Source organism: Bombus pascuorum, chromosome 15, assembly GCF_905332965.1.
Source record: "Bombus pascuorum chromosome 15, iyBomPasc1.1, whole genome shotgun sequence".
In the NCBI taxonomy this organism is placed as follows: domain Eukaryota; kingdom Metazoa; phylum Arthropoda; class Insecta; order Hymenoptera; family Apidae; genus Bombus; species Bombus pascuorum.
In genome coordinates this window covers 2,250,331-2,270,436 of record NC_083502.1, presented here as the reverse complement: position 1 = coordinate 2,270,436, position 20,106 = coordinate 2,250,331, and the positions used below count along the sequence as shown (strand labels likewise).

General features: G+C 34.3%; 3 protein-coding genes across 6 annotated transcripts; 1 reads left to right on the top strand and 2 right to left on the bottom strand.

Annotated features, from left to right (window-relative positions):
* Nucleotides 1–90: 90 nt before the first annotated feature.
* Nucleotides 91–11,708, bottom strand: LOC132914966 (chromodomain-helicase-DNA-binding protein Mi-2 homolog). Of its 3 annotated transcripts, none has more exons than XM_060974530.1 (24): nucleotides 11,465–11,708; nucleotides 9,146–9,237; nucleotides 8,950–9,072; nucleotides 8,574–8,867; nucleotides 7,936–8,484; nucleotides 7,688–7,841; nucleotides 7,396–7,581; nucleotides 7,135–7,324; nucleotides 6,688–7,061; nucleotides 6,437–6,606; nucleotides 6,145–6,370; nucleotides 5,585–6,048; nucleotides 5,066–5,519; nucleotides 4,679–4,996; nucleotides 4,294–4,602; nucleotides 3,945–4,213; nucleotides 3,778–3,869; nucleotides 3,516–3,702; nucleotides 3,168–3,440; nucleotides 2,817–3,095; nucleotides 2,494–2,741; nucleotides 2,139–2,424; nucleotides 1,755–2,064; nucleotides 91–1,670 (listed from the first exon to the last, which is right to left on the bottom strand). In XM_060974530.1, the coding sequence occupies exons 1-24, from the start codon at nucleotides 11,499–11,501 to the stop codon at nucleotides 1,666–1,668; spliced, it is 5,889 nt and encodes a 1,962-aa protein (XP_060830513.1). In that variant the 5' UTR covers nucleotides 11,502–11,708; the 3' UTR covers nucleotides 91–1,665. The 3 variants fall into 3 exon arrangements, with proteins under 3 accessions (XP_060830513.1, XP_060830511.1, XP_060830512.1); XM_060974528.1 differs by lacking the exon at nucleotides 11,465–11,708 and adding an exon at nucleotides 9,691–9,927 and having other exon boundaries at nucleotides 3,516–3,720; nucleotides 6,679–7,061; nucleotides 7,679–7,841; XM_060974529.1 differs by lacking the exon at nucleotides 11,465–11,708 and adding an exon at nucleotides 9,691–9,925.
* A 2,144-nt stretch (nucleotides 11,709–13,852) lies between these two features.
* LOC132915003 (uncharacterized) lies at nucleotides 13,853–16,404 on the bottom strand. Its single transcript, XM_060974618.1, has 2 exons — nucleotides 15,950–16,404; nucleotides 13,853–15,325 (listed from the first exon to the last, which is right to left on the bottom strand). Exons 1-2 carry the CDS (start codon nucleotides 16,052–16,054, stop codon nucleotides 14,723–14,725), a joined length of 708 nt encoding a protein of 235 aa, XP_060830601.1. The 5' UTR covers nucleotides 16,055–16,404; the 3' UTR covers nucleotides 13,853–14,722.
* A 190-nt stretch (nucleotides 16,405–16,594) lies between these two features.
* On the top strand, nucleotides 16,595–20,045 carry LOC132914979 (ATP-binding cassette sub-family F member 3). 2 transcript variants are annotated; one of them, XM_060974563.1, is made up of 9 exons: nucleotides 16,595–16,806; nucleotides 16,911–17,016; nucleotides 17,212–17,398; nucleotides 17,466–17,800; nucleotides 17,885–18,383; nucleotides 18,465–18,688; nucleotides 18,754–19,118; nucleotides 19,198–19,418; nucleotides 19,486–20,045. In XM_060974563.1, the coding sequence occupies exons 1-9, from the start codon at nucleotides 16,734–16,736 to the stop codon at nucleotides 19,630–19,632; spliced, it is 2,157 nt and encodes a 718-aa protein (XP_060830546.1). In that variant the 5' UTR covers nucleotides 16,595–16,733; the 3' UTR covers nucleotides 19,633–20,045. The 2 variants fall into 2 exon arrangements, with proteins under 2 accessions (XP_060830546.1, XP_060830547.1); XM_060974564.1 differs by lacking the exon at nucleotides 16,595–16,806 and having other exon boundaries at nucleotides 16,911–17,011.
* The last annotated feature ends 61 nt before the right edge of the window (nucleotides 20,046–20,106 follow it).

Here is a 20,106-nt window from a genome sequence, read left to right as displayed (position 1 = left end):
TGTCTATATGCTAAATAATAAAACTTTTTATTATAACTTTTAATATGTTTAAAAATTTAAAAACCTACGAAAAGATACATCAAGTACTAATGTGGTTTCTAATTATTAATTTATTCCAGCAGAATTAATACATACAACAAACGATATTTCGTGATTCGACTTATATCTTTAATTCACTTTATACTCGTTCATTCCTCTCGCTCGTTTTCCTTTCATTCATCTTCATAGTCTCGTTCAGAATTTCTTAGCTAAATCCTAAATTACCCTTAAAATCTTATATGCCAACGCAGTAATTTGGCAGATGAATTAATCAGAAATTAAAATGCTTTAACATATCTCAAACTTGGGATAGAAAAAATTGAACAGTATGTTTACTCAAGACTTTTTAATATATTTGTGTTTCATAATAATATTTATAGTCGTCCCTTATTCTTCCTCTGTTTTTTTTTTTACTAATATAATGCATGGGATGTGACGTGCTTTCTGACCTTATACGCAAGTGCTATTAATATGTACTTGTATACGTATTTTAGTATATGTAGTGCAGTAGAATATAACTCGACAAGTATGTACAAAGTATATTTATCAAACAATCACGGCATTATCAAATTCAAATCTAAGTCATATTTTTATAGTTACCAGCGTGACCTTTTAATAAAACTGTCGATTTCTACCGAGTAGAATTACGTATTTATTACGTAGAGTTATATCACCGTGTATATTATAATATTTAAGTATCAAACAGACATTGTGTCTCTGTTCTCTGCAACGGGATACTTATACGATACGATATATCTGCTTCTTTAAAAAATTTAAACTGAAGGATTGACAATTAAAGCATGCACGTGTAAAGAATCTTGCTTATTCAGTATGAAAACCCATGCATTACAATAGCATGTAAAATCGTGTAAGAAATGAAATCTGAATACATCACGTGAATGTCAGTCTTAACTAAGGTGATTGCCATTGTTCGTCGTATTTATGGTACTCTTATATGACGATACTTTGTGTATTCAGTATGCAATCCTAACTGAAATCCCTGAATTCACAAATACACATATCGGGCGGGGATAGGCTTCCAACTAATTAAGTCTTTCCGGCATCCATTAGGAAAATATTGATGCAAAAAGAAGTTACAAATAAATTACGCCGAACGATTAATCGCTCGAATTAATTAGCATACCTTATGTTTAAACTGCATAAATTTATGTAAATCTATATTGGTTTCTTAAATAAGTTGTTATTTTTGTTTCTATTAAGTAAAACGTACTTATCGTTACGATACGATACACACGCCGGTCGATGAAGAAATATAAATCATATTCTTAATTAGCTTAAGAAAATAATTTATACCGCTTTCTACAAGGACCGTATATGTATAAATACAAAAACATGATAATCTTGATGCTAAACGCCGAATGTACACATAATAAATACAGCAATAATGTAATTTAGATGTAATGTATTACGTCTATGTGTATGCGTGTGTGTGTCTGTTTTCGTTACTTCGTCAAATCGTAGAGCATCTCCTCTTCTAACAAAATTCAACTAGAAATCGTAATTTACGAAAAATAATACAGCGCGCATGGACCTTGTCGAAAGGTAGTGTTGACCTGCGCTATTACAAGTTCTTGATTGAGCCATTGTTTATCAATCATTTACTATTCAAGCTGCAATATAAATTATTTTTGTAACAATCATCATATCTAGAAATCCACTATCTAGATTTTAGCAATCTGAAAGTTATTGCGAACCTGTGAATCCCTGTGGTGGTTGACCTGGTACTGAGTATTGTGGTCTAAAATTCCCGAAATTAGCCGCACCAGCGAATGTAGCCGGCAATTGTCCGCCGGAGAAACCGGCTGGGAACTGTTGCGCTAACAGCGCTGCTTGACCCGACTGAGAACTGCTACCACCTGGTGCGGTTGCTGCCAATCGACTCAATATCGACCTCTCTGACATTTGAAGTCTTTGAGCAACAGGTGGAATGCGAGCTAATGTTGCTGGTAAACGACTCACGTCAGATTTCATGTCAGACAACAGTTCTTCCAATTGATTTAGTACCTGCAACGAAACAATGTATAAAGAGGAATTACCGAAAGAAGACGATTATTTTCTATCCATAGAAATATATTTACTTTATGCAACACAGCATTTGCTGGTTTATTTCCGGCAAGGCTTTCTTTACTAAGATGTTGATGTGATTCTGCAAGGCACTCGACTTCGGCAAATCTTGCATTCAGGCTCATCGCAGGGTGATTAGGATCCTGCGTTAAGTTCAGGTACGCGGCTCTTCTTAATTGCTCTTCTATCACTAATGCCTGTTCCAACAGTTTGAAACGTCGAGCTAGAAATTTGTTTTTTATTTCTAAAAAGTTACCCTTACCCACGTCCATCTTAAATGGTTCATTTATTATTGCAAACCTGCAAAATAATATTAAAATAACGTGTTTATAGTAAGCATGTATTTTCCTATTATCGTTTATTTATTACCTAATATCATTTTGGATATCTTGCCAACGACCATAGCCATGTGTAACAATACCAGCCAGTAACCAATAATCATGTCTTCTATGCCAAATTTCGTATTCACGGCCAGGTACTGCAGCTTTCTCTTCATTTAACCATAATGTGTGTAATTCAGTGAAACCACCATCAGCTATGTTGAACATGAACTTGCGCTTAGGCTTCATCGTCTCTGAATCGCAGTCCTTTATGTCCTTATCTTTATTATCTTTCTCCTACAATGTAATATCAAGAATCTTATTAATTGTTTCAAATAAATTACACTGATTTAACATCGAACTAGCAAGTACCTCTCGCTTTTCTGTTTCTTCTTCATCATCTTTGACGATAACTACATCTTCCTCGGAATCTTGTTTTGTTTTGCTTTCAGAGTTGTCTACTTTTTCGTCGTGTTTCGTCACTAATTTGTCGTCTGTAGCATCTACTTTATCCTTCTCTTTATCGTGTGTTTCTGCTTCTGTATCCTTCTCTTCTTTCTTGATGTCCTCCTTGTCTTTATCTTTTTCCGTATTATTCTCTTCCTCTTCTTTAGATTCTTTTGATTCCTCTACATCCTTTGCATCAACACTCTGTAAAATAATTCTTCCTTTACTATAAATTCATTTGGAATTATTTAAGTCTTTACGATCGATTATACTAACTTCTTTATCCTTGGGTACTTCTTTACATTCTTTTACTTCAGACGTGTCTGAATTTGACTTGTTGGAGTCAGTATTCGTACTTCCAGGGATAGTAGTTGGCGTTGGAGTTGCAGCAGGACTCGGGCTAGGTGCATTAGAAGTAGCTGGTGTTGCACTGGTACTGCTAGTTCCAGTTGCTCCTTCTCCACCACCATCTACTTTCACAGGTTCTACCGGTTTGCGAATCATTTCTGGCATCGAGTAATATCCGTTTATGTGTTCGAATTCTTGCACCTATTATATAAAACAAAAATTATTAGAATAAAGGAGAAAAGAAGAAAATGAAATATCAACTGAAGAGTGTTTTACCTTTTTTCTTATTAAAGACATTACACCAATTCTTGTTAAAACGTGCTGTCTACTAAGACCTTCTCTTGGAACACCATCAGCAAATGTTTCGGCATTATCCGCACCAGGTTCACACAAATGTCGCATGAAAAGGGAAACGTAGGCCTTGAAATTCTTCTCCGACTTGCCTCTCAGGTCTCGTACCAACCTGAAATGCGACAATATACTTTAACAGTACTTTAAATTTACTGATTACGGAATACATTTCGAGCGAGTAACTAACCACTGAGAGTTAAACGCGTCCTGTGGTGGCATACCGTAACGCATAATCGCGTTCAGGAATGCTTTCCTTTGTCTGGCATTGAAGCCTAGTACCTAGATTTAAAAAACCATATTGTAGTATATATCTTTCATTAATTTTTAAATATAAGAAAAATTATGTAAACCTACTTCAATGTTTCCATTAACTCTGGCAAGCAATGGAGGAAGAGGTCGATCCTTTTCGTCTCTCCTCTCTAATCTTCGCCTGCTTCTGCGAGATAACAGGTCACCATCACCCTTTTCGTCAAAGTCGTCGTCTTCTTTATCGTCATCGCTAGGAGCACTAAAATCACTGTTATAATCAGAAAGATTCTCCTGCCATGGTTGATCATCCCTTGTACTTTGGTCTCCAGTTACTCCTCCATCATTATAGTTCACTTGCTTACGTATTCGTTTACCTAAAAATAATTATTACTTTGTAGTGACCAGAGAGAGGCGGAGAGGAGTATTTACAGGCAAAGAAATAAATTATATATACCTTTTCCAAGTGTTCTGGCAATGTCTTCCTGTTGTTGTTCATAATGATGTCTCAATAATTTGATCCAATAAGCTGGATCTGTGTTCTCAGCTTCCTGTTTAATAATCTCCGTGTCCGCTTCTTCTTCCGTTTCACCTTCCTTTGTTACGTACGATGCTACTTTAAACGAACTTAGATACTCGTTGGCCCAGTTTTCTTTCTGTTCGATACCTTCCTTGCTTCTGTCTAACAATTCAGCCACAGCTTTGTCATCATAATGAATGGCTTCATCCTCTTTGCCTTCCTCCTCTTTGAACAATTCCTCAGTACCTAATACGAATTGAAATTATAGACAAGTTCCATAATTTTAAATCCTATTTTATAATCTTTATTTCAACGACATTACCGAATCGTAAAATGTCATCAAGTTCTTGTTTACTGAAATTAGCGCCTTTACCACCCATTCCAGGTCTCACGACTAAATGTGTTAACATCATTTTACGCTTCGCCACTTGTGTAACTCGTTCTTCGACAGAGTTGCGAGTTACAAATCTATAGATCATGACTTTATTAGCTTGGCCAATTCTATGTGCTCTACTAAATGCCTGAATGTCGTTGTGTGGATTCCAGTCGGAATCGTAAATGATCACAGTGTCGGCAGTAGCCAAGTTTATACCCAAACCACCGGCCCGAGTAGAAAGTAGAAAAACAAACTGTTGCGCGCCTGGTAAAAAAAAATTGATTAATTTTCCGTTGATGATTCATTAAAGATACAATAAAACTATCTGCTCACCAGGTGCATTAAATCTGTCAATGGCTTCCTGTCGTTGAGCACCAGTAATGTTACCGTCTATTCTTTCATACTTATAACCCTCTCCTTCTAGATAATCTTCGAGAATGTCCAACATTTTTGTCATTTGAGAAAAGATCAAGACTCTATGTCCATCATCTCTTAATTTCTTTAACATTTTGCTCAATAGAACCAATTTTCCTGCTGCTTTGATTAATGCAGACGTTTCGTAACTTCCGTTTGGTGCGGTTGGTGCTTCTTGAGACGCGGCTGGAAATAAGTAAGGATGGTTGCAGCACTTTTTAAGGTCCATCATGATATTCAATAGCGACACTTGTTGACCTCCTCCCTTGGGATTCAGCGCCTCGAAGTTCCTCGTCAATATATATTTATAATATTTCTTTTGCATAGGCGATAATTCGACACGTACAATGAATTCCGATTTACTCGGCATATTCTATGAATAAAAATGATTAGTATAACTTATATACTGAATTTGTAAAAAAAAAAAGTATATAATACCTTTAATACATCAGCCTTTAATCTCCTTAACATGTGTGGTCCAAGTAGTTCATGCAACTTCTTCACTTGTTCTTCTTTTGAAATATCAGCGAATTCATTTTGGAACGCAGCTAAATCATTGAATTTATCACGACAGAGGAAATTCAAAAGATGGAACAATTCCTCCAAGTTATTTTGCAGAGGAGTTCCAGTTAACAATAATTTATACGCGATATTATAGGATGCTAATAGTCTAAAAAATTTCGACTGGTTAGATTTGAGTCTATGTGCTTCATCTACTACTAATACAGCCCAATCTATCGATCCTAAGCACGCAGAATCAATTGAGATCAGCTCGTAACTGGTAAGAAGTACATTGAACTTAATTTGATTTGATCGGATTTTCGATGCTCGTCCACCACGAACAGCACCCTCTTCGAAAGACAATTCATTCTCACGAATTACAATACGACTGTCCTTATCGCCTGAAATATATAAATATATTAATATAATAAATTAATTAGCAATGAAAAAAAATCAATAAACACTTTCATTAATTAAGTTCATATACACGTACGTACCAACGTAAGTAACACAGTAAAAATCAGGTGCCCAGGTTTCAAATTCACGTTCCCAGTTAATGATAGTTGATAAAGGAACAGATACAAGAAACGGTCCCTTGCAATGACCTTCTTTGTATAATGAATACAGAAAGGTGATAGTTTGGATGGTTTTTCCTAAACCCATCTCGTCCGCTAAAATAGTGTCTATACCTTGGCCCCATGAATATCTTAACCAATTTAAACCCTACAAAATTATGAAATTATAAAAAGGAATAAGGAATAAGTAATGTAATGAAGATAAGATATATACTTCTAGCTGATAAGGATGTAACTGCATTCCAGTCTGATCTAGATATTCTGGCTGCCGTTCATATTTTTTCTTTAGATCTGTGGTAGGTTTGTCAGGTGGAGGAGTATACCTCTTAGGCGTTCTTTCTTCGTCATCGATGAGTTCACGAGTTTTCGATTTCTTGCCTTTACCTGAATATAATGTATGAATCCATTTCATAACTCATAATGGTGATTGTAAAAAGAAAAAATAAATTAACCGACTCTTCTCACCCTTCTTGCCCTTGCGGGACGAACTACCATCACAACAGTTTGCAGCTCTGAGATCCAAATAATATTCGATAGCTTGCTTTAACCCAGGAATATCTTCATGCTCATCCTCCCAAGTTGCTTGATCGTATCCTAATTCCCTCCATTTAACGAGATACGTCGCTCTACCATCTCTTGAAAGCCTATGATTAATTACTCGATGCACTACAAGCCACTCTGGTCGAACTCCGTAACGATAGAATCGTTCCTCTAAATTGTATTCATCCCTATTAGTTGCAACGTCCTGTTCTTTTAAACGTTTCACTCGGGAATCGCTTTCGTCTAATGGTTCCTCCAACTTCGGTGGTTCGTCCATATCATATTTTCGTGAATAATTTCTAAAGATTACAGTAAAATTTAAAACAATCATAAAAAAGGATTAAGCATACCATTATTCAATAAGTGCCATACCTAAACATGAGAGGATGGAAAACATCAAGCTGTAATTCTGTGATCCAGTCACAATGCCAATAAGACATATCTGCCCATTTCACGAAGAATTCGCGTATTCTACGTTGCTTAGGAGCAGCTTTACTTGTTGACGGTTCCTCTGAAGGTGTTTCTGGGCATTCTTTCCACCTCCATGTTAAGATCTTTGCAACTACCACATAAAAGATTAAATATTAGTTATGAGTATGTGATGCATAATTCTTTATCTTAATTATACAGTACCTTTTCCGCGTATAGGTGGACAAGAACATCTGGGACATTTCCAGTCGCCATCAGGAATTTCTGAAAGCGGTGGATTCAAACAATGTGTATGGTACGCGCTAGTACAGCTATCACAGCATAGCAATTCACCACCATCTTTACATATTCTACAAAATTCCATATGCTCATCATCGTCTTCAGCTGCACCTGAAAACAGAATTAATAATCCACAATTCATTTTGATAATTGAATACACATCAGTGTGTTGGGGAGGATGGAAGGTTTGGGGTTACAAGGAAGGTACCTGCAATACCTTCTCCTTCACAATGAGGACAACTCCATTTTCCTTCCGGAGTCTCTTCTAATTCAGGCTCTAGACACACCAAGTGATAAGCTCTAGGACATGTGTCGCATAGAATAATTTCTCCACCTTGTTGACATACTTCACAATAATCCTGATGATCAGTCTGCATAAAAAGATATAAATATCATAAAAAAACTCAAAAGTTTCGTTGACATAGAAAATATAGCCAGTATTAATCAAAAACAATCTAATTATACCTGAAGACCTTCTTCCCCGTCTGGAAACTTCGACGTGGTTTTTGTCTTTTTCTTCTTCTTAGTCTTATTTCCGATTTTGGTCTTTGCCTTCCTGCGAACAGGTGGTTCTGCTGGTGGTTCAACCCCGCTTTCTTCAACGTTTCCTTTGTTCGTCCCATCCGCACCAGTAGGTTCCTCCGCATCTGCCAACATTTGCTCAAATTCCATGTCTGAATCTCTGTCAGTACCAACACCACTACCCTCTGCTTCCTCATCCGAGCTTCCTCGTTTGCGCTTTCCAAGTTTGATCTTGAGTGTTGGTACTTTAGAAGCTTTCTTTCCCTTCTTCGCTCTCGATCCTCGTGATTTCCGTTTTCTATCACTATCTTCATCATCGTCTTCTTCATCTTCGCCTTCCTGGACAGCTCCACCACGATTTGCCCTTGCATTTCTACTATCTTCATCTACATTTGCAGAAGATACATCCGCATCTGGCTGTGTGTGAGGATTTAACTCAGAAAAATCACGCCATTTGGCAGCCACTAACATCATAAGCTTCGACATTGGAACCTAAAAATAAGCATAACATAAAATATCGGAAGTAAATAAAATATCGAAAAAATAATCGTTTAAGCTCATTGCTTTTACGAAAAATTTACTTTTGGATTCTCTTTTGCTAGCAGTGGCCTGACATGTTGTTGAAATAATTTATAGGTAGTTAAATTCTGGAAGTCTGCATCAGTGTATTCAATTTGTACATCAGTTAATCCAAAAGTGTTACAGACTTCCTCAATTGTAGGCATTCCTGTTGTGGGTTCCTGGCTAGGAGGAGCTGGTGCATTGTGACTAGATGATTTCCTGGAGGAAGATTTTCTACTTTTTCTATTTCCAGCATAGTCACTATCATCACCAGCTACATCACCAGTTTCACCGCCTCCTCCAAAATCACTTTCCTGCGTAAAGAAAATATAAACATTCCAGTTATTTTTACCAGTAAATTAATTATGTTTCAGGAAATAAAATAAAAGTAATTACATCTCCAGAATCAGATTTTTTCTTTTTCTTCTTTTTCTTCCCTTTCTTATCTTCACTACGAGCTTTTCGTTTTTTTCCTTTCTTCTTCTTTCTTTCCTCTGGTTCATAATCATCATCTTCTTCCTGCATAGAAAAAATATGTTTCAAACAATGTTCATAGTTTAATCAATGTTTAATGTGTATATAAAATACTAACTAGTCTTTGAGATTCTTCTGCATCGGATGAACCATCCACTTGTTGATTAACATTTGAAACTTGACCTCCAGTTTCATCTATGTCATCCTCTCCTAAAAGTTCATTATATTAAAAAAAAAGAAATTATTTTAAGAAACAATAAAAGGACTAATTAGGACATTAAGATAGAATTATCAATAAATATATAAAGTCATTTATAATATGAAATAGATAATTTTTGAAATAAATAATGTTCTATAGTATTTCTAATAGAATGATTTTCATGTGTGATTGATATATTAAGCTATATTTTCACTAGCTATCTCTGACTTACATAAAATCAATATCTGTATTCATTACAATGTATGTTCAAGAATAGTCAATGTATACATATATTTTTCCAACAAAATTAATATGTCATGTAAATCAATACTTTACAATTTGTCTGCAATAGTGTATAAACATATATTTATCATTTCTTTTAAAAAGAATGACTTCATATAATCCTACGAATTCAAATTAGTCCTATATATTATACAAATATATGTAAATATTTCGAGTCGAACCGTCGAAAGAACTATTTTCCATCACAGTACCGCGACGACATGGCACCGACAAATATTTTGCCATTCGTTTTTCCAGAAATCCGAGTAATACACGGCTTCAATTCACTTTAGAAAATATATTTCTTAAAAAATAGTAATACAAAATACTTAAGTCAGAAAAAGAAAGAGAGAGCAACATATAATTGGAACAAATGTTATTGGACGGGACGTTCGACTAGCAAAACGGCGGCGGACTGATAATTGCCAAATCGATAGTAACGTTTTATAACAAACCGATTTTTTTATTCCTCCGAAGTGATCAAAACGATAAAACCAGCATAAATATAAGCTCTCTGTACAAAAGCGAGTTTGCGCGCATGCATAAGTCTCGTTTGAAAATTGAGCAAGCTATTAAGACTGGACAGTCGAAATGTATAAATTATTTTCGACTAATCCACGTTCGATGAATGCTTTGTAAGAGAGTATGCGTCCGCCATTTTCTTCGAAAGGGCTCACCACATTGGAGAGAGAGAGAGAGAGAGAGAGAGAGAGAGAGAGAGAGAGAAGCCTATATTTTATATTCATAATATTGCCGCGGATTCTGATCTCGTTCGTTCACTGATTATTCTGAAAAATCCATGAACGAACCTGTGATCACGATATACCGCTGCAATTTTTAGTAAGTCCCGGAAGACGATATCCTCGAGAAGTTCGCACCGGCCGCTTATATATTATGATTAATAGTGTGCGTGTGTATAATGAATACGCACACAACCGTACCAGATGGTCGGAAAACCGAAGCTAGAGCATTACGAAATTACTCAAAGATTTCGCTAGAAATTAGAATTATTACTTTACATTGTTTTTTACTTTTTCTGTAAAGAAATTGGATTTTAAGCAAGAATCCTCGAGATCGTTGAAAAACACACGATGAATGAAATTATCTTATTACTCCGCAGTTGAAGTAGATTAAGATTGTACTAGAACTTCTTTGCATGAGAAAACAGCGTGACCCTTTTGACTTTTTCGCATTGAAGAAACAACGGTTAGAACAAATTTAAATGCGTACATAGGATTAATTGTACAATGAAAAATCAAATAATGAAGCGTTAATTATATAAGGGTCACGAAATATTGCGAAAACACCGTACAACATTCAATATTTGACAAGTTTTTAATTTGTGATTGATTTAAGCAAAAATCTCATTCAAGGGTTAGAAATCGTTTAGCTGTTGAAATTTATGCGTCGAATCATAGTACGATTTAAAATGTAATTACTATAGAAAATTTGTTGAAATCATGGCAACAATTTGATACTAATGTACCTGTAACTGTAATAATATCTAAAATAAGTAAAAGTCAGAGAACCATGTGATTTCTCTTTAACTATCGAATGTAAACAATAACCTATACTCAAATGATTATTTCATTACATTTGCATGATGGTTAAATACAACACGAATATGTATGATAAATTAAACCGTTAAACAGAATATCGTGACATGTTCGTGGGATTATTGACAATTCGAAGGTTAGTTGTTCCTTTATAAAATAAAGTAAGACCTATCGAATTGAAAGGTTAATTGTTTCCTCTGGACAATTTAACCTGCCATCGAGTTAGACGAAAACACAGGAGAAATCACGTCAAAACGCGCAACACGCGATAGCGTGTGAAAAACCATAGAAGGATCAATTGACATGGCAGCCATCATACGAAAAGCGCGCGTCCTGCGTGCTCTCGAGGATACAACTTTCCGGTAGTATTCGTGATCAAGTGTGCCCTCGTCGCACTTACCCGCGTAGCTCTCGTCCACCTCCTCATCGGATGCCATTTTTTAGAATCTCGACAAACTACACGTTCGAGAAAACACACGAGATTATTATTAATAGTCACTCACTGACTAAGGTGCTCACCGTAGAAAAACAGCACGGAAATGCGACATTAAACGTTCGTGGCTCACGGCGTTTCAGTTTCGGCGTGCCGTCACACTCGTACGTACACTGATGTGCACCTACTGCTCTACGCTTCTTCTTTCACGCGATTCGTCAGTTCTCCTCATTCTTCCCCCCCCCCCCTCCTCCACTACGCGTCGCGATCTTTCTCCCCCTCGCTTTCCCCTCCCTCCCTTCACAGAGAGTTCGTTTCTTCCCCTCTCTTTCTTTTTCCTCGCCTTCTCCGTTCGTCCACCGTTACATATAACGCGCTATAGCTGAATGTATACCAATGGTCTGCCCGAGTCTACCGTGTTGCATTTATTTCTTTTTACCCCTCCTTCCCTCCTCTATCTTTCATCCTCTCTCTACCCCCTTCTGATTCCGCAGAATATATGCTTTTTAATTTCTAGAAAAAGAGATCTTTTTCAATAGCAATGCATTTCTGTGTACTAGTCGCTATACTGACCCCTACTCTTACTTATTTTTTTCATTTTTTTCCATTCGTTACGTTTTTAGTTGTCTTTATTGCCGACGCTTAAAAATTTCATCGATTCGGAATATATCTACCTTCATTATAAGATACATCATTTTTATATAGTATATATGTATACATACATATGTAGATTACAAATTTTTATATCTTTATGAACATAACTAAGGAAATGGAACCTAAATAGAAATTTATCTCATCTATTAAATACTATAATAAATACTCTACTTTGAACATTTTATATATTTATGCATATTATATTTTCCATAGATGGATAAAAATCTGCAATCTATACATGTGTATATACATATCGCATGATATATGCCCGCTATTAAGAAAATTAATATATCGTAAATTTTTGATGATTAGTTCTCTGGAATTCCACCATTTCAGTCTAATGTAAATTATACAGTTGCAAACTGTAACAGTATGCGTATACGGATTTGCGGTATGATTAATGGCCGAGCAGTTACATGCACGTACTATTATATATGTATATATATACATGTATATGTATGCTCGTGTATCGACCTTTTTGATGGAGACAAGATAACCGAACGCAATCAATGTATATTTTTTTTACCTGAATATGATATTCATTTTTAATTTGAAAAATACATATAGTAGCTCGCAAAAGTATTAGTATTACTAACTTTTTTATGAACACATTTAAAAATTTCATTAGCGCTATAATGATAATTCTATGGGTATAATTAAATGATTCTAGAAATTTATACAGAAGTTACAAGATATTCAACACAAATATATATTTTGCAGAGATCACAAAAGTATTCAATTATCCACAATATTAATAAATCTAGGTATTCAGTGAAACCACTTTTAATATAATACATTATATGTTTAAGTTGATTATTCATACCGTATATTAATTTTTTTAAATATAAATTTACAATAAATATCCTGTAACATATATATTCCGAAATTGAATTCATATTTTGTCCACATACTTATGGCAGTCGCGTCTCATTATAGTATTAATAAAATTTTAAAATGTTTCATATAACACGGACAATATAGGCATAAATGTTTTCTGTAGCAAAATGTAGCTTTGCGAGCCACTGCACATATATATCATGATACACATGAGCCGCCGATTTTCTACGATTACTCGTTTATTACTTGTTAATATTAATACGAAAAATAATAAGGGCGACTAGCACACCACGGAATAATTTGAATTAGGAAATTAGTTATTATCGCTTTTCATCAAATATATAATCCATTTATGGCCCGCGATTCTGGCACTAAACATATATCTACTATTCTTTATCTAATTTCATTATTTTTTCGACCTTTGTTCCAGGAAAATATAACTCAACTGATTTTAGTTATTCAGTTCATCTTCATAATACTATTTATTAAATGAAATATATAAATCCAGTGAGAAAAATATACGTGCGATTTACGTTTTTAATATTAAATTAGATTAATAAAAGCTAAAATATTTAATGATCCTTTTTGATATTGAAATTAAGTTGTAAATTAACAAAGGAAATTCTACAGGGAAGGAATGCAAATATGACATGACCTAGAAATGATCTGGCCCTACACATTGAAATACCGCAGATTTCTGAGTTGTTCTATACATGACAATAGTTTTAATCTCAGACAAGTATGATTCTGCTCCGTAGCTACAGGAATTACTAAACAGTTTACTCTCAAAATTAAGTAGATTTTCAAGTATCAACGGGTGTCATTTCCAGATCGCAAATTGCAGAATCCCTGTACAATAACACGTTGTTATATGCGTTTACACCTCTTTATTCATAAGTGCTAGAAATACGAATCATGTGTACCGATATTGGACACGTTACATGCTCTGCTGGAGAGATACGTACCGTCGTATAACGTGAGGATGAAAATTTTATTTATACGTCTCGTACGTAACAATCTATTTACAGATGATGAAATACATACATATCATGAAGGCCTTCGTATACAAAACGAAAAAGTCAGAAGAAAGCATTTGTAATACTCTTACGTACAATAAATTCACTCTTCTTTCTAAAACCTGTAATACTAATTTTATAAAACAAATATGTTTTATGTATATCACTTAAGAAATTACAATTTACAAAAAGATATAATAAATCGTCTTTAGGAATGGATAGAAGCAATACTGTATGGAATGAATTAGTACCTTTGAATTTTAACAATGATTAACAACCATTGATCGATGTTAGAAAATTATTGTACATATTTGGAATATTTAGATTCAAGCCTTTAAGATTGTTAAAACTGCTTTTTCAACGAATCAAATATGAATAAAGTTTTGATTTTGTGCAGTCCGATTAATCGTGAACAAAACTTTGTACTACACCATTTTATATATTAATGAAATCTAATTTCTCGTCAAAAATATTTCGATCTAGAATATATATGGTACATTTCTATGCATAACTAGAGATATATATATTTGTCTGTGACAAATAAAGAAATAGATAATCATAAAAATTTCTTATCTCAATGGAATACAATTACTTGCAAAACTTCTGATGAATGTCATCTATGCAGTTGTCCATACAAATCAAAATAGATTTGCAAAGATAAAAAGGTATACGTAATGCTATTGTATAATCATATATTAAGATGGAATATTTAGTTTGCTCAACCATAGTCGACGCTTAAAGCACTCAGCCCTTTCTTCTTTATAGCTTCTGCCACAGCTCTTTCTAGAAAATTCTCCTGTTGGTCATTCTCGTCTATTTTATCCAAATCCCAATCAAGTCTATCATATTCCTCTGTACTTTTTGAATCATTCAATCTTAATGAATTTGCAGATGTAGTAGCTACAGAGTTTTCAAAATTTCCAACATTTTGTATGCGATTAGAGGGGCATGAACAGTGCACATCAGTGTATTCATTATTGGTCCAATACCCTGGAGCTTTGTCACTGTAAAAAGCACTGGATTGAGAAACAAGTCCTGCAGACTGTACTAGACCGTGATTACGAATTGCCATCATAACTGCAGTGTCTTCCATATCGTTTCCTCTAAATAACTGAAATCTGGACTCTTCCACGGAATAAGAGGATGAAGTTACCATAATGTAATTTTCTAATACTACATTAATAGTATTATCCACGTGTCCTTTGGCCACCTGACAAGCTTGCCATCTTTTCAATTTTTCCCTTGCTTGTCTTTCTGCATCGTCATATTCTACATTTTCTGTTTCTTGTACCATTTCTTCTTTTCCTACTGAATTCTTTTCCTACAAAATGAATGCTTAAATAGAACATATATTTTGAGAAATTAAATGATCACACTTTGCTCATTTCTATTTAGAGAAATAAAACGTACGATTAATATATAAGATGATTCATATGATTAATATAAAGGACAGTTCTATGTCTTCTTCTATCTTAATTTTCATATCTTTTAACATGTCTGTCTCATGCTTTAATATACTGCATATATGGTCTGCATATATAGCTAAAGCATGTTTTGATCTATGTAAAGTTTATAATTTTTATCTTCCCGCTTTTGGAACAGTAGTAGATGTAAAAATAAAATACTGAAAACTAAAATTCGATATTGTTTATAAACTTTAAATAATGTCAAGGTATGCTTTAATTATAAATATAACAATGCTAAAGTATATAGTAACTGTAAAGTATATTGAGGCACAAGACAAATACTTTGAACATTTTCTTTAATCATCCATAAGTTAAAAACGAAGGAATATATGTGACATATATGCATATGATGTCTTTTACTTATTTTAATGTATAGATTCACTCTCTAAAGTATTGACATGTATTTATGAATCACCCTATATATCATTAAAATAATTTAATATAATATTTAATTTATTATAACTATACGTAATAGTTACCATATCCCAAATCATCTCGTTGCCTTTAAGTCGTGTACATTGCCGTTTCGGAGGAGCTGGCCTTTCATGATCGTCAGTATCTGATTCCTCGATGTCAGTCGCCATTTTCTCTATTTTATACAGAACTGTATCGTTTTCTTTTCAAACAACTTAAATAAGAATAAATAATTCCAACAACGGTACTACTAAACAATCATCAAGCAAAGAGTCTGATCGATGTTACAAAAATTCGAATCACTTCCACCAACTTTCTTTGACATCTTTCTCTTGGATAATAGTGATAAATCTTTGTCGTGCATTCAATTAACTTGAAATAACTTCGACGTTTCTGATTATACGCAGTCTTCACAATGTGAGTAGATCGCAGTATACAAATTGAATAATAATCACGAGCGAATCGGTTAGAACTCAAGAGGACAAATACCACACATAATCAAATGGCAAGAATCATTTTGACAGCTTCAAAATGGCTACGTTACCATTAGATTCTATATAAAATCACCAAATTGAATCGCAAGAATATTTTGTAGATTATTAATGCAAGATACATATTGAAAATATCGTAAAGAAAATTGTACAGGAACGAAGCATATCGGGAAGTAATTTAGATTTAAATTAATCTACCTGGACGGTGTTTTGACTGCAGCACTACATTCTAAAATGGCGTAAACATGTGTTTGCAGTGTTCAAAGGAATTTTGACGTCTGGTTCTGTCAAGCATATCGTTTTGTAAATCGTTCGAAGTAAATTCGTTTTGACATTCTCGTTAAACACGCTAATTGGCATGGCAGTCTGTGGAGAATACATTCGTAGTCAATTTCCCACGATAGATGACGACCTATACCAATATGTAGAAGGTATATTTCCAAAGAATAACCTATAAGTTATACGAAATATTTATCATTTCATTTATAAGTGGTACGTATGTTTTTAACTAACATAAATATCCGTGCTCATGAAGGTATTTTAGATAGTTCAAAGGATGACTTCGAGGATGGCGACGAAGTTTACGAAGCAATAGGGGAGGTATTACACGAGGTTGCAGAAAAACCAGAGAATGAGGTTAGGTCTGTAAACGTGTTCGCACTTATCACTTTTCATAATGTTGTCAATTACCCTTTATTGCTATCGTTTATTTTATGTTTGACTTTATAACTTACAGCTGCAGTTTCAATTTATAGTTCTTTCTGATATTTATTTTTGAAATCATATTCTTACATAATCTTTGCTCAAATTTCTGATTTAGAATTTTTTATTTGCAGACAAATATGCGTCAAGCTACTGGAAATGCTAAAAGGTAATTCAAACGATGGAAACGTTGAAAGGAGAAAAAATGGGGTAAACAAAGTATTAAATGCTCCAGTACATTTGGGTACTATGGCTGCTACCCTAGAAGCTCAAGTAGAACAAATAAAAAGTATATGGGTTACTACTAGAGATGACGCTATGGTAAAAAATAATTCTGTGGATAATTAATATTTAAATAGTACTTCGATTACAAAATATTCTTTTACAGAAAGTAGATGCCAAGAAGCTAGAAAAGGCAGAGGCAAAATTACAACAAAAACAAGAAAAGAGAAGTAACAATGAATTAAGTGGACGAATTAATATTATAAGCCAAGGTATAGAATCCGCTAGCGCGAGTCAAATGACGAGTAAAAAGGATAGTAGAATGGAGACAAAAGGTGGTGTAAATAAAGCCCAGGACATTAGAATAGAAAACTTTGATATAGCATATGGGGATAGAATATTATTGCAAGGAGCTGACTTAACGCTTGCATTCGGTAGACGCTATGGCCTTATTGGTAGAAATGGACTCGGTAAAACTACATTATTAAGAATGATATCTAGGTACTAAAACGTGTACTATGATAATTTCCTATTCTACGTATTTTACTTAATTTTCTAAATATCGTTTTATTTCAATCATTTCAGTAAACAGCTGAGAATACCATCCCATATAAGAGTTTTGCATGTAGAACAAGAAGTCGCCGGAGACGATACTTCTGCTCTCGAATCTGTATTAGAATGCGACCAAGAGAGAAGTATGTTACTTAGTAAGGAAACAGAATTGCAAGTGGCGATCGAAAAGGATGGTGGTAAAACGGGAGATGCATTAGGCGAAGAATTAGCTAGAGTATATGAAGCAATGCAGTTAGCTGAAGTAGATAAAGCACCTGCTAGAGCTAGTGCAATTTTATCAGGACTTGGGTTCTCTGTCGAAAGACAATCGTGGCCAACTAAAGCTTTCTCTGGTGGCTGGAGAATGAGATTAGCACTTGCAAGGGCACTGTTTTCTAGACCTGATCTTTTATTACTTGACGAACCTACAAACATGCTTGATATTAAAGCCATACTTTGGTTGGAAAAATATTTACAGTCATGGCCAACTACGTTACTCGTGGTTTCTCACGACAGGAACTTCTTAGACACGGTAAAGACTCGTGTCCTTTAAAGAATATTATTCATACATTGTAAATAAATAAGTTTAATTTTATGATATTTTTTACAACAGGTTCCTACCGATATACTGTATTTGCGTGGACAAAAAATTGAAGCGTATCGTGGTAATTATGAACAGTTCGCAAAAACTAAAGGGGAACGTGAAAGAAATCAACAGAGAGAATATGAAGCTCAGCAAGCGAAAAGAGCACATGTACAAGAATTCATTGATCGATTTCGATACAATGCCAATCGTGCTTCTAGTGTACAGAGTAAAATTAAAATGCTAGAAAAACTGTAAGTTTAGTAAATCTAATCTAGAGAACGATCAGAGAGCGCTCAAATTTTATCATTTTTAACAGACCAGAACTTAAACCAATGGAGAAGGAAGGAGAAGTAACTCTTCGTTTCCCAGATGTTGAACCATTAAGTCCTCCAATATTGCAACTTAACGAAGTCTCCTTTAGTTATACTGGAGGAGTCGATAATTCGTATATATTTAGTGGCGTGAACTTGACTGCTAGCTTACAATCCCGTATATGTATCGTGGGAGAGAATGGTGCTGGTAAAACTACGCTTTTAAAGATCATAACAGGTGCACTAAGCCCAACACGAGGCACAGTGCATGTTCATAGAAATTTGAAATTTGGATATTTTAGTCAACATCATGTAGACCAACTTGATATGCGTGTGTGCCCAGTTGAACTATTGCAAAATCATTTTCCAGGTGTGAATTAATTTTTAATTTGTACAAATGCTACTATTAATAGATTAGTTCTATAATTTGTTCTTCATTTAATTACCAGGTAAACCAGTTGAGGAATACAGAAGAATGCTTGGAAGCTTTGGAATAAGTGGTAATTTAGCTTTGCAGACTATTAGTTCTTTGTCTGGAGGGCAAAAATCTAGAGTAGCATTTGCACTAATGTGTGCTGCAATGCCAAACTTTTTGGTACTTGATGAACCTACGAATCATTTAGACATCGAATCCATCGAAGCTTTAGGCAAAGCATTGAATACTTGTCAGGTAAAAAATCGTCCTAAATTTTCTCTTAGTTTATGTTATGCAAATTCTATTTTGAATAATCTTCCAGGCAGGTGTTATATTAGTTTCACACGACGAAAGATTAATTCGCATGGTATGTACCGAACTCTGGGTATGTGGAGAAGGATCTGTTCGATGCATCGAAGGAGGTTTTGACGAGTATCGTAGGATTATTGAAAAGGAACTTGAAGTATAAAGATCGTTTTAATTTAATTGCATTATCAGTCTCTGCATTGTCCCGACTCAAGTTACCGATGTGAAAATTTCGATTAATTCAAGTAGATACAAGAAAAGAACGAATGTTTTGTCTTATACCGGGACAATGGAAATTTTTGATTTATTTATCGCGGATATTATATTGTCTATTTTAAATAAAATCGTGATCATTATAAGAATCATTGTTTACATATTATATATATATATATATATATTTCATCATATTAACATGAAATTTGCAAAATAGACTGAGTCTTCAACTTACAAGAACATAGAACTAGGAAAGTTTCACATCGTTTAACTGCCAGCTACAATAAACTATATCTAAAAAAATTCTGATATTTAATATTGTACATTAGTTAATAATAAAAAGTCGTTGTTATAAATAAAAGTGTATAAGACTTTGTCCTTATTACAAAACCATTCAAGATATTACATTCAAGATATATATATA

What these genes read in the sequence shown, in the direction of transcription:
- LOC132914966 (XM_060974528.1), bottom strand. Translation starts at nt 9,754, where the DNA reads ATGGCAAAATATTTGTCGGTGCCATGTCGTCGCGGTACTGTGATGGAA. An exon ending in TAGCAAAAGAGAATCCAAAA is followed by an intron (nt 8,485 to 8,573) that starts GTAAATTTTTCG and finishes GCTTATTTTTAG; the next exon opens with GTTCCAATGTCGAAGCTTAT. An exon ending in GGGCAAGAAGGGTGAGAAGA is followed by an intron (nt 6,607 to 6,678) that starts GTCGGTTAATTT and finishes CATTATATTCAG; the next exon opens with GTAAAGGCAAGAAATCGAAA.
- LOC132915003 (XM_060974618.1), bottom strand. Translation starts at nt 16,054, where the DNA reads ATGGCGACTGACATCGAGGAATCAGATACTGACGATCATGAAAGGCCA. An exon ending in ACGAGATGATTTGGGATATG is followed by an intron (nt 15,326 to 15,949) that starts GTAACTATTACG and finishes TTCATTTTGTAG; the next exon opens with GAAAAGAATTCAGTAGGAAA.
- LOC132914979 (XM_060974563.1), top strand. Translation starts at nt 16,734, where the DNA reads ATGGCAGTCTGTGGAGAATACATTCGTAGTCAATTTCCCACGATAGAT. An exon ending in ATTAAAATGCTAGAAAAACT is followed by an intron (nt 18,689 to 18,753) that starts GTAAGTTTAGTA and finishes CATTTTTAACAG; the next exon opens with ACCAGAACTTAAACCAATGG. An exon ending in AAGCATTGAATACTTGTCAG is followed by an intron (nt 19,419 to 19,485) that starts GTAAAAAATCGT and finishes ATAATCTTCCAG; the next exon opens with GCAGGTGTTATATTAGTTTC.